Source organism: Camarhynchus parvulus, chromosome 2, assembly GCF_901933205.1.
Source record: "Camarhynchus parvulus chromosome 2, STF_HiC, whole genome shotgun sequence".
Lineage (NCBI taxonomy): Eukaryota > Metazoa > Chordata > Aves > Passeriformes > Thraupidae > Camarhynchus > Camarhynchus parvulus.
The window spans coordinates 13,866,483-13,879,802 of record NC_044572.1 but is presented as its reverse complement, the minus strand read 5'-3'; the positions used below and the strand labels follow the sequence as shown (position 1 = coordinate 13,879,802).

General features: G+C 38.7%; 1 protein-coding gene across 11 annotated transcripts in view; it reads right to left on the bottom strand.

Moving 5' to 3' along the window:
- PARD3 (par-3 family cell polarity regulator) overlaps window positions 1-13,320 on the bottom strand; it is a 444,905-nt gene that overhangs the window by 258,858 nt on the left and 172,727 nt on the right. For all 11 annotated transcript variants that reach the window (XM_030943492.1, XM_030943497.1, XM_030943503.1 and 8 more), the window contains exon 4: window positions 7,489-7,667. In XM_030943492.1, the coding sequence (XP_030799352.1) occupies window positions 7,489-7,667 (179 nt within the window). The remainder of the gene's footprint in view (window positions 1-7,488; window positions 7,668-13,320) is intronic.

The window sequence follows — 13,320 nt, the reverse complement described above, 5'->3', positions numbered from 1 at the left end:
CTCTGTACAGCCTCAAAATCAGTCATAACACAAGTGCAAAAGGTGACTAGGAATTCCTGTATTTACTGGAGCTGATTTTCCCCACTAACTAAAGCTTAACATCTTCTCCCCAGCTTTACTACTCCTTTGCACTGATTAGTTCCACATATGAGTGAATTTTATTCTGATACTGCTTGGTTGTCTTGTCTTTATTCATTGCTAGATGAGATAAGTGAATTTTAAAATGCAACAAAAATTTAGCAAAAAATGGTGAAATATTCACTGTTTAAAATTTGCGGGTTCATGTCTGAACACTGTTGGGAAGCATAGCCTGCAACCTGAATTGTACTTTAAACTTCTTTTTCTTGCTAGCTATACATTCAGCCAAAATCCAAACGTGTTTTGCACCAATACATAACCTTAATAACCAGAAAGCAAGACAGACAAATATTTTAATCTGCAAAATCTCTTGAACAACAAGTGTATATGTTTACATGGTTGTAGGTTACAACTAAATAGATGGAAGCAAGTCAAAACACAGATCCATATCTATTACCAAGAAAAATATATGTGCTTCTAACCTTTGGAAATAAAAATATCCACTAAACCTGAACATCTAACTGTCAGAGTGTTTTTTAAACTTACTCAATCTTTTATCAGCCTACTCTTTCAAGGACCAGCCTTTCACCCTCAAACCAAGGAAGAGCTGCAAAAACATAAAAAATTAAAACCAATAGAGACAAACACTTAAACATGGGAATTTACAAAGTACACCCTCACTTAGAAAAATAGCACAGGAAAAGCCTTCAATTATCCTATACCATGTACTTGAGAGCTTTCTGTTTTCAGTATAGCTTTCAGTGGCTCTCAGAGAGGTGCTGTACACTGCATTGACTGAAGGGAAAGACAAACAACCTGTGCACATTCCAGTACTCCTTTATCACGAGTGGGAGACTCTCTCACCCTGACCCTCCTTGGCACTCCCAGCTCATGATGCAGCACCCAGTCCCCTCAGCCATGGAGCAGGCATTGCTCACCTAGACACTGCTCACCCATCACCTGCAGCGAGACTGGGACACAAACACACATCCTTCCTTCATCACTGATGAAAAACAAAGCCAATGTGTTTAACAGACTTGCTCAGCCTGAGAGTAGAAGTGGAAAAAACTCACCAGCTCTCAGATCTTGCATTGATATCTTTAGAGGGGCAGAGAGGAGACTGGACAGATGGGCATCCACAAATGGATGACTTGGAGCAAAAGGAGGTAAAACAACAAAGGAGATGGAGAAAATTATACCTTCACTTTGGATTTATTTGTTTTGTTGTTGGCTTTTTGCCTACTTAACATGTGGTCATGACTGACTTTTGAATGCCAACAGCTGAATCCTGTCCATGTACACAGCTCTCAGCTAATGGAGCAGCATAGCATCAAATGATGCACACTGGCTGTTACCTCTGTGCACTAGGCAAGGGTTTTTCACTTATTATTCCCAAACTGCTGGTGATACTAAGAAATATTATATTTGTTTTCACATTTTGAAAGTCAGGAATTTTGAGCTCTTTCGTGGAGTTTTCATTGCATTAAAATATCACCAGCTACTGGACTAAAGACAGACAATTCTTCATGGTATTCATGAAAGCACCTGAGGCAGAGGGCACATGAAGAAATACAAATTATTCCATCAAAACATAAGAAAACAACTTTCTTATTCTGAGAATGATCGAACACTGGAAGAGGTTGCCCAGAAAGGTGGTGCAGGCTCCATCCTTGGAGATGTATATTCTCAAAACCTGGCTGGACCCAGACCTGAGTAACCTGCCCTAGCTGCTCCTGCTCTGACCAGGCAGGCTGAACCCAACAATCTCCAGAGGTACCTTCCAACCTCAGCTGAACTGTGATTCTGTGAAAGTCATGAATTTTACATGCTCCCCAGGACAAAAATAACACATACTGTGGTGATTTCATATTGCACTCTCTTTGGGTACAGTTCCTTTTAACTATTTAATCACCATGCAACAAGCTGCCAGCAACAAGTTACTACCACAAAGGAAGAAAACTGATGCATGTAACTTCTGTTTTCTTGACTTTCCATAAATCTCTTTCCTGTAACATTTTACATATTAAAACATTTTATTTCACCACCTGTGGATAACCCATGTTCATTCTCCCTTCCTCTCAGTCTATGCAAAACCACATCTGAAATTACAAAGCTCACGACCATCTCATTGAAAAGGAAAAACCTGGCTCAAATATACCTGGATGAAGAAATATTCGTGGCTATTGAATCGCCCAGAACTTCTGTTTAAAACACTGCATTTTTAGGTTAAAAGCAGGTAGCTGTATCCATCATGTGGGGGTTTAAAGCCTCTCATGACAGAGATGCCAGGCTCTTAGCAGATATCCTGAACTTCTCCTTAGCAGATTCACCTGTATTACAGCACTTCACCAACACTGCTCACCAGGTGCACAGTATCTCCCTTCTGAAGGAGTCAAAACCAGAGACTAAGGGTCCCAAGAAACATCAGCAACAATTTGGTCTCAGGCTCCCAGAATGATGCCCAGTCTTTTAGTCCACATTACTCACCAGTTAATTTAATAGATTTGCACTATGCCATTTAGACTTCCTGGCTACAAAATGACACCAACACATAATTTTAATCCTCTGAGCCCTTCAATCCTCTGAACTATACTTCAATTCTAGTGTAATACCACATCTTTGGTGACAGTGACAAAATAATTGTCACTAAGCTGTGTTTCAAAGGACTTCAAGGTAAAGGAAACTAATTTTCACTTTAAATTTGATTTTGAAACTGAAATATCATTGTTGTTGGAGCTTTTCAAAATATGTATGCATGCTTTTCTCCTATCTAAACACGTTTCATTAGAGAATTTTTTTTTCATTCTGTTTACAAAGAGGATTAGAAAGGACTGCATCTTTCATATAAATATAAATCCCTGCAACCCAGCAATCTGAAAATTTGCACTCATCAGTCTCAGCCCTACCTGCAATAGGAGATCTGGGAAACACAATCAGTTTTGCAGGTAAGGCCACTGATGCTAGATGAGACTTAGAGCATTCATGGGAAGTTTCAAATTATTTCTCTGCGGCTTATAGAGCCCAAAAAAATTAGCTTTCCAAGTAGGAAGAAAGCCTATCCTAGAAAGAGTTATTACTCCTACAAGGCACAGCGATATTCCACCTCAAAATACATATATGGACGAACCTATTTAACAACAAATAAGCAAAAAAATTTGGCGGTTGACTAAACAGCAGAGACAAAAAAGCAAAGGAAAAAAGCAATTACAAAATGGTGTGCCAAGTACACTGAGTTATGTGCTTGCTGTTGCTGATCCACCCCACAGAGCACATTGTGTGCCATTTGCTTTGCTGCAGGTGAGTGAACCCAGCAGCCAGAGGCACAGAAGCCCATGCACAAACATTTTTCTCTATCTTGAGCTCTCCTTTTTAACCTACATTTCCAATTCTTTCTACTGCACCTATGTTGTTATCTCTGACAGGGCAACATATGAATCAAAATCAGAAAAGTCACAGTGGGAAGTTTGTCATAAGCCTGTTATCCACAGTGTATCCCTGCAATAAGCAAGGCAGGTTAACTAGATAAGCCTTCAGTCTTTCAGAGAAGCAGGATCAAGGCAGGTAACTAATTTGTAACGATAAGTCATTCCTCACCATAAATGGAATTGTAAATTTAAAAAACCACACTGATAATATGGGATAATTAATTCCCATATTATAAAATAATGGGATAATTAATTCACAGTCATTATAAGATGCAGCATAACTGGTTGTTGCATTTACACTCTTCCAAAACTGTAGCACAACATCTAAGGGGAAAGAAACATGATTTTTATCAATGCAACTCACTTCTATTAAGGACAGCTAGCTGACCCAATAGGCTTTGGTACTGTGTTATTAAGAAAGTGATTCACATCAACAGTTATTCAGAAAACAACAATATCAAAGAAGATTTTACTGCAGTGGAAAAAAGCATGTATGATATGCTTCAGCTGTGTACAATCTGTTCACCTGCACAGTTCAATACAATTCAAACAAAATTACACCTTGCAAATCAGGTATTACTCCAGGCCTCTGAGAAGAGATTTCTACTTAGAGATTTCTTCTTTTTTCATTAGAATGGCTCAAGGAAGCAAGAGACAGGATTAAGTCAAGCTATGAGTCACTAGGTAATACAGACATGTCTCTCACACACACAAAAGTATCTGAAAATGGTTTTAACATTCAATTTCAAAACAATTAATCCCAAGAAGCAAATTTGCCAACTAGAGGTGATCACGAGCCAATTTTATGAATATTTCACAGATGGGAAGACCTATTCATTTGGTTGAAACCATTCATGGGAAGGATTAGGTCAGGAATCACCTAGCTAAGAACAGTTAACAGCACTACAGTAACTTGTAAATAAATGAGTACCTTGGAACAAAAAACACTTGGTTGCCAGTTGCTCTTACAGTTGAAAAACATAGAAAGTAGAAATTATCTGAGATTCCAATTCTAAGGATAGAGAATGTACTATGATATCCTGATAATAAAAACATGTTTCTTTACAAGATGATTTGAAAAATGGATGAGAATGCACACTCAGTTTAGGGCAAGGATTTCATATCACAACATCCCACTTATTATAACAGAAAAGCATCTCAAGTTCAACACACATCCAAATCTTTGCAAGAACAACTCAGGCCCCTCCAACGCATACTCCTGGTCTCTCTCTGGTCATTCCTTTAGGGACACAGGAGATCTGGTGTCTCCTTCCATTTATCCCAGTAACTACAGGCAGCACTACAGTTTAGTAGGATCCTTCCACCAGCCCGTATTTTTACTCTTGCCCAGCACCCTTTTCCTTTTCTGTTTGCCCAGAACTACTGGCATATGTCCTGGCTCCTCACAGCCTTCTGTGCATGGCAGCACTCTCACCCCTTCATTTCATCTCAGCTTGGGCATCTGCCCGTTCTCCTGCCATTCCAAATTCTTCATAGCCAAAATGAAACAAACACCAATAAGACGTCCTCTCTCACTTGTCCCTGAGAAATAAATCCCTTCTGCCAGACACATGCAGCTTCCCCTGTGCTAATTCCTCCAAAAATTGGACAGGGTTTCTACCTGTCAATTATTTCTCTTTAGAGGTGACGGGCTGAAAGTAATGTCACTTCTTGGAGTCAGTAGGTGGATGAAGCTTTTGGCAACTCTCCCAGAAACCCTTTTCATGTTTCTGCAAGATACTGCTGGGGCAAAGTTGCTAATCTACAACTGTGCTGCAAATCTCAGCCCAAGAACATATGTTCTTGTGCTGTCAAGAAAGAGAGCCGCAGTGAAAACATTACATAGTGCCAACCACTCACAAAAGATATATGGGTGCTCAGGCCCAATGCACTGAGCAGAAAATTAAGACTGTTCTCATTGCTTTTCTCAAAATGTCTGTGTCATCTATAATCAATGAAACAGTCAGGAACAAAGCACAGCCATCTCTTTGTTATCCGAGTAGCTGAAGAAAAACAACCTACCATAAGAAAAGAGGACTTGTTATAGCTCAAATAACACAAATACATTTGTAAAAATTCATTGTTAGTACTTTGGTAAGAGACTGGTGACAGGGACTTCAAAAATGCCACCATTTAGAATAATAATACAAATTAAATTGCTGCTAATACTGTGAAAGGAAATGAGAATTCTCAATGCCCATTCCTAAGAGAAATAAGATTGGCTACAAAATCTTGACTCACATGAAGAAATCAAGACACTGAAAACAGAAAAAAACTCAGTCTAGCATAAATGAACTCAGGATTAATTCACAATACACATCACATAAGCAATTATTTCATTCCATATGTTTACTGCAATTTACCTATTAAAATAGTCATCTGCTCTATTCAAATGATCAGTATATAGAGTGCTCAAAAATGATAAAAGAATGTATCACCATCTTTTGTACTAAGTAATGTAACTTCAGTTCTTTCCAATCTTCTTGATTTAATGTTCTCGAGTGCCTTGCTTCCCATCCCTACATGAGATCATATGCATTCCTTTCCAGTTTGGTCACCATGCTCCAATAGACATTAAATATTTTCATAAAAACCAAGAATAAGTACATGCTGAACAACTAATGATGAGACTAGGGTGAAAGATTAGCTGCTGTTCAATTCTCTCCAATTTCTGCTAACTTTAGACACTCCAAGAAATCTGATTATGCTGTGTATAGCCCTTCATATCTATGCTTGTGGAGTAACGAAGTGTCATCTCATTATCATTTCACAAAACTTAACTGAAAATGTTAATACTTCAAATGGATTAGATTATCATTTTTCTTCTCTGAATCAGAGTAGTACAAAACACATATTTACAAAAGGGCACACACTTCTGTGCCACACCAGTAGAAGTGACAGAAAACATACTATTATCTGCCTGAAATTCTGATTAAGCAGAAACCTAATGACACCAAGTTAAACTGACACCTCTGCAGAACAGGGACCTCAATGCCTATGAGCACTGAGCTTTTATAGATTCTTTAGAAATGACCAAAGGCCCACTGAAAATAGTTTGGTTCATTAGCAGTGTATAAAGACTTCTTTATTTGGGGTGTGTGAATCCTGAGTGCTGAGACTTAGTTTGCATTTATACTGCACAGAGTTAACAGGAATGAAGGGGAAAAAATAAAAGCTGTATTAAGCTGCATATTTTCCAAGAAGACTTTGTCCTGTGTAGTCAGAATGGCAACCAAAAGTGCAACATTCTTTTAAAATTACTCATTTCTATTAGAAAATATACATTTTTTCCTTTTGAGTTTTTCTGCAAGTTACCATCACAATTATGGGCAATGTGGGATGGTGCAAAAGGACATGATTCTTCCAATTTGTTTAATATTGCGCTGAGAAGAGTGCTTCTTGATGACTTCTCTAGCAAATAATGCAATTCATGGAGAGATACTGAAATCATATTGAAAAAATGAAGGAAAAAATACTCACACTGCATTTCAGTGTTTTATTTTTAAGACTGCTATCAAGGAGAGAAATTATTTGCAATTTGTGTTTTGTCTTAATTCACTAGAGCCTCAGAAGGTACAAATTAGCAATGCCGGGTTAGCAAGACAAACCAGACCAGCTGTGGGCATGCAGATTATTCACTGATATTAGGCCTTCTACAGAGATCAGTAACAATTATTACAGACATGGCCTACCAGCATTAAGAAAAAGTTGAAAAATAAAAACTTTGCAGAATAGTGAATAATCATTGATTCAACTACAGCTAAGGGCAAAAATCAAGTTTTTAGGGTCACTGCTGTGGTTATCACCGAGAGTCTGGGAAGAGCAGGACAAGTGTGACTCCAACACTTCACTGCTGTTGATGGGGTTGGGTGGACAAGGTCAGAAAACACAAGTTTAAACCAGGAGCAGATGAGAGAAGCAGAAAACAATTCAAGATTCACGCACATTTGTAATTTATTTACTAAAGTGGGAGAAAGAAACATACCTTTCTCTCATGAGCACTGGGCACACCAGGGGTGTTCTGCTTGAGGAAGCCTGCTGTTGTGGACCACCTGGTGGGGTTCTTCCGAGAAGGCTCCTCTGAAGGAAAATTTGTGTCACTCACAGAGGTGGAGAGGCCAATCAGTGCAGGGTCACTACTGCGTCGGACATGGAGAGGCATATCTGAAGAATAAAACAGACAGTAAATAAACACTGCCTAGATTTAAATTGTTTCTCACAAAGGAAAAATATTTTTCAAGCTCTGGAAGGCTGGCTGTGACCAAATGTGGTTTCATACAGTAAGGAGTTATTGAGCTCAGCATAGCTCCTCAAGGACAAGGTCTGTTCCCTCAAACCACAGCCTTGATGCTTGGCTGCACATGGAGAAAAGGGAGGGAAAACCAACCCCTCTGAACCAAGCACAGCTCAGTGGCTTTCCAAGCACAAAGCCATCTGTTGGGTGGTGTGCAAAATAAAAAGATGCAACATGAACTTGAACAACCAGGAGGGTAAGGTGACATACAGGTATTTTAAAGAGCAAGCAGGCAAAGCCTGTTGGCAAAGCAAGGGGTGGACTTGGACAACGTGTCCCCCACCCCGCTGCCAGGGCTGCAGCCTGGGCACTGCTAGCACAATGTCCTGCCAGGAAGCTGCAGGCCAGCCAAGGCAACCTCCTGACCTAAAATATACACTGCATTTCCCTCTCAAAACTTATGGAAGAGACTGTTTTCTCCTCTGCATTCTTCCTTTGCCTCTTCCTGACAGCTCAAGCAAGATCTGTGCTGATTAACCCTGATTCCCTCAGCCTTGCAGCTGGCGTGACTGACAGGAGAAAAATATTTCATTAGTAAAAAATGATGCAGTAGGAAGGTAGACTGATTGGAAAGAGATAAGATTTTCTTAATATATGTAGAGGTCATCCATTCTGGAAACTTTAATGGCACATTAAAGTTAGTTTCTTTTGAAATAGAACTTAATATTTTCCAATTTCATTTATTATCCTACAGCAAATACCCACACATCCATCCTCTCCTTGCCCAAACAGAAGTTTCACTGCCTGAATTTGTGACCTCTTAGTACTCTCCCACTCAGCATCAGAATAGAGAGGCTGTGATTTATCAGTTTTATTTCTCTTTATTGTAGCACTGAGAACTCTGAATGCAAAGTGCAAAGGAAAAAGGTGAAAGCGATGGCACCTAAACAGTTGAGTCAGTGGGAAAGGCACAATGGGCAACAGCTGAGAATAAAAACCAGGACTGGATTTTAATGCTTCAATGCAACAGTTCCCAAGGAAACTGAGGGTGCATGTCTGGCAATACTAACAGGAAAACACAGTGACAGGAGCTGTTTGTTAAATGACTTGTCTCAATCTCAACAATAGCTTCATGTTAATGTTACATTTAATAATATTAAAGAATCTTATTCTGCAGGGCATTATGAATACACTGAAAAATACAATAAGTCATGCCACACAATGAAAACATGTGGGTTTTTTTAATCCACAAGGACTCCTGCTGCTGAGATATAAACAAGTGTTACATGACCGAACACCAAAACAGTCAATCCATTTCATGTTCATTCTGGTAAACAAGAATAACAAAGAATTAACAGTTTTTTCCCCACAACCATTGTACTATTTCTCTTTGCTTTCAAATTTTTTTTATTTTTAATTTTCATAACAAAAGGTAATTTCCAGCAAATAAAATGCTTTCATTTCTAAATATGTATACACTTACTTATAAATACACACGTAAGTGCATAATGGAACTAGAATTAAAGGAACATTTCATGAAAGATTACTAATTATGAAGGAAAGTATTAATGAGCAGAGTTAAGAGTTTGATTTCTCAGTATATACTCATAGACTCTAACAGAGGGTCTTTCTTTGCCTTGTTTTCAGCTACTTTAGCTTTCATGAAGCAGCTGAAGGCAAAGCAACTCCTTTCCCCCTTAATGACAAACACACAAACAGTGCCCTATGAAACCCCAGGAGCTCCCTGAGCAGAGGTGGCTCAGCTGCAGCCCCAGCACTGGATGAAGTGACCCCTTCCCAGCAGTGCTGTGCTGCTGGCACAGCCCCCAGCACGCTTTCTCCTTTATTAGATCAGCCTGAGCCAAAAGGGGCTCTCTAGTATGTAGTGCCACTTAAGAAAAATACCAATCTATATTTGTTCCAAGCAGCAGCCCATGCACATTGTCATGTTTGCCTTCACTACCCACCCCACAACAGAGAATTACAATTTTCAAACATGAGTTCACTTGCTCCTTATGCTTGTACGTCTATATATAAGCACGGTGATAGCAAAATGTTCTTGTATTTTTACACTTCTTTTTCAAATTGCTTGACAAAACAAAAGTTCAGTTGGGCGAACTTCTGTAAGAAGAGAAGCCAAACTGCCAACAAAGAAAGAAAGGAAATCAAACCAGCATTTCTGGAGAGGAGCAAGCCATTATCTTTGCCTTGGCTTCTGCTTTGTAGTCAAAACCTGACAGTTTGCACAATGGTGAGTACAGACTCTTCAAAATACAGGTAGTCAATTATACAATGGAATTGCCAAATATTAATATGCTCTGGAGAGAACATTAACATGAGAAGCTTCTCTACAAAATCTACTCACAGATGAGCCACCTTTAGTATGACTAGTTTCATTTCAATAAGTTTAGCTATTGAGATATTTTCAGATATTTACTGAACATTTCATCAAATCTTTTTAAAAAAGGGTATTCTGTCAATATGAAGGTACAAATCATCTCTTCTAGTCTCTTCTTATGGAAATGGTTCCATACCTAAGGAGAAGTGATTTGTTTTACAAAGCAAACTTGATAAATAAAATAAACTGAATTATAGAAGACAAAAAATTTGTGTATCTTGCCTCTATGTATTTCCCAAGTTAACAAGAAAGGTAAACACATGGCATTACTTTTTTTTTTTATTACGGGAAGGGGACAGGCACACAGAGCTGGCTCTAACACATGGTGCTTGGCAATGGTCAGTAGGTCTTAATCTAAGTAGTAAATCTTGTTCACACTGTTAACCACAAGCTGGAAACATCTCCTCCATTCTCTTCAAGTCTGTTTCCTTTCCATTAAAACAACAACATAAAAGAATATATTGAACAGACTTTTTTTTTACCCAATATATTGTTGGTTAAAATCCTCTAGTTTACAGAATTTGACTAGAATTTATAGATTTGAAGAAGATATACTTTGAAATATTAAAAGGAAAATCAAAGGAAAAGAACTTAATAATTAAACCGCAAGATAAAGTACGCATGGGACCGATGCAATGTCACTGATTCCAGAATGATGGCTGATACTGTTTGAAGTCTGTGGTTTCTTTGAAGAGTGGATAAAACAGCAATGAACTCTAATCACAAGGCTTCAAATTCTCTGTGGCACTAATGCACTGTAAATATTGATTTGCTTCTGCAGCTAAGGTGCCTTTTAAATAAGCACTTGAAATGGTAAATCTAATAATGAATTACAGGAAGTTTTAAAAGTCTGAGGAATAAAGAAAAATTAAATTAAAAATCCTGAAAGCTACCACTAACACAGCTCTCGAGTCACATTCAAGGACTTGAAGTATTCAACCAAGAGTCAACTTCAGAAAGAATTATGTTGACAGAGAATCCCATTAAGTTATGTATATAGCCAGAATTCTGCTAGAAGACGGTTATTTGTAGGATAGATCCAAGCTGTATAACAAAATGCTCACATTCATAATCATGAAATTCTGACTGGAAGCCTCATTTTATTAAAAGCAACAGCAGTTTCACTATAAATTATAAAAACAGCCAATACACATTTTATAACCATCTTTAAATGTAAAGAACACAGAGTTGTACCTTCCCTTCCTGCCAGCAATTCCATTTTTATTTTAAAAGGGTCATCACCTTCTCTGATTTTCAAATATGCTCACGAGCAAAAGTATTTGAGGATCTGGCAAATTTCATCCATAAAGCTGAGTGTGCTGCCCTGTGTGCAGGCACTCAGCACAATGGATGGTGTTCCCCCAGAGCAGAGCTAATAGATACCTTCCCATCCCAATTTCCTCTTGTATGGCAGCTTGGAGAGCATGACTAGAAAAATACATAGTTATCTTTATATAGCATGGCAAACATAATTTTACTCTGTGAAGGTTTCAGCTCCCCAGTGCCACTGCAGTTTGTGCAATTTGGTGTGCAGTGGATTTAAGGCACAGAAATGAAAAAATGATCTCAGAGTCATTTCTGGCCATCTCACACAGACCATCAGGCTCATGACAGATGAGCAGAGCGGAAGAGGATTTTTTTTTCCCCCCCCACACTCTAGGAGACATCTCTGGGAAAATGATAAATCAGTGAAACCAAAAAACTCTGTGGGAAACAGTAGCTTTTAAGCAAAAAGCTGCTCAGGTTAGACAGAGTTCCTGAAAGTGGTCCCATAGATATGTATGAACATCAGGGTGCACTGTATACACAAGACACACACAGACCCTACATCAGCATCAAAAACCACTCTGGGGATGAGAGACAGAAATTGAACAGTTTTGCTGTCTCCACCACCCATCCAGCTCATCATTCTGCTCAAATCCTCATCTGGAGCCCAAGAGAAAGGATGAATCAGGGTCATCCTGGGGCTGAGGAAAGCAGGACTGCTTCTTTCAGCTTGAAGTACTTGGAACTACAAGCTAAGACTTTGTCTACATTTAATTGAAATATCTCTTTAAAAATATTTAGATTAGCCTTTAGTTTCATACTCCAGCACAGCTCCTGGAGTTCTGGTTCCAATTTCAGTAGGTTCAGTTAATCTCCTTGTTCCATTCAGTTGGACACAGCAAGAGCCAAACACCCCCTATGACATTCAAAAGCTCAAATCCCTGTATCAGTTCAACTTTCATATTTGCAAACCTCTAAAGACAAGGTGATGGTAACTTCCAAAGACCACCAAGGCTGTTGTAGACTTGATTATGGATAGAAGAAAAAATAGTTGGAGGCAAAAACCAGCTGACTCTGAACTTATCTACAAACTGCATTACACCCTAGCAGCAGCTAACATAAGCCAGCACTTCTCTACAAGATTAACAAAACAGTGCAAATCAAATGTAGATATCTTGAATTAGAAATGAAAGGAAAAAAACACCCTTAAGCCATTCCAAGAGGTGAAGAACCACTGCTGGGAAGACAACACCATCTGTCCTGCAGAAGAAAATAGGCAGACTACAGGGAGATGGCAGCTGGGAGGGATACAAAACAGGGGCACTGCAAAGCTACCACCAGTTGTAGGTGCTTTCAGAAACATACTTTTGAACGTCACAGCAAAGGAGGAGGATATACATATACTTATTTATTTATACACACACCACCAACTTTCTCCTCATGGCCCAGAGCAGTATTTTTCTCCCTCCTGGAATCCATTCCAAAAAAATAATTTTCAGCACTTCCGAATGTCGAAATCTCCAGAACTTGTTTATTTGTATTATTCTCCCCAAGTTTATCCTCCAATCACTAGTTATCCCCCCCTTTAAAAAAACTCTTTTCATATGTCACAGACCTCTCAAGTCTCCCCTAAACAGTGCTACACAGCACATAACCTTTGCCTCTTTTAAGTCACTATTGCTGTTCATTTTTGTAAATATTATTCCAGTCTTAACTTGTTCAGAAGGCACCCTGAATAGTGTATTTCTTTTATGAAATACCCTCAGTGCTGTTTAAATCATCCCTGTCATTTTTTGAACTTTGATGCTAATACATAGTCAGCAGTAATCATATTTGGGTATTTTATTGTCATGGTATCAACCCAGAACATCCAAAGAAATCCTGAAACATCTTCTGTAGTCTTGCTTTAGCATCTGTCT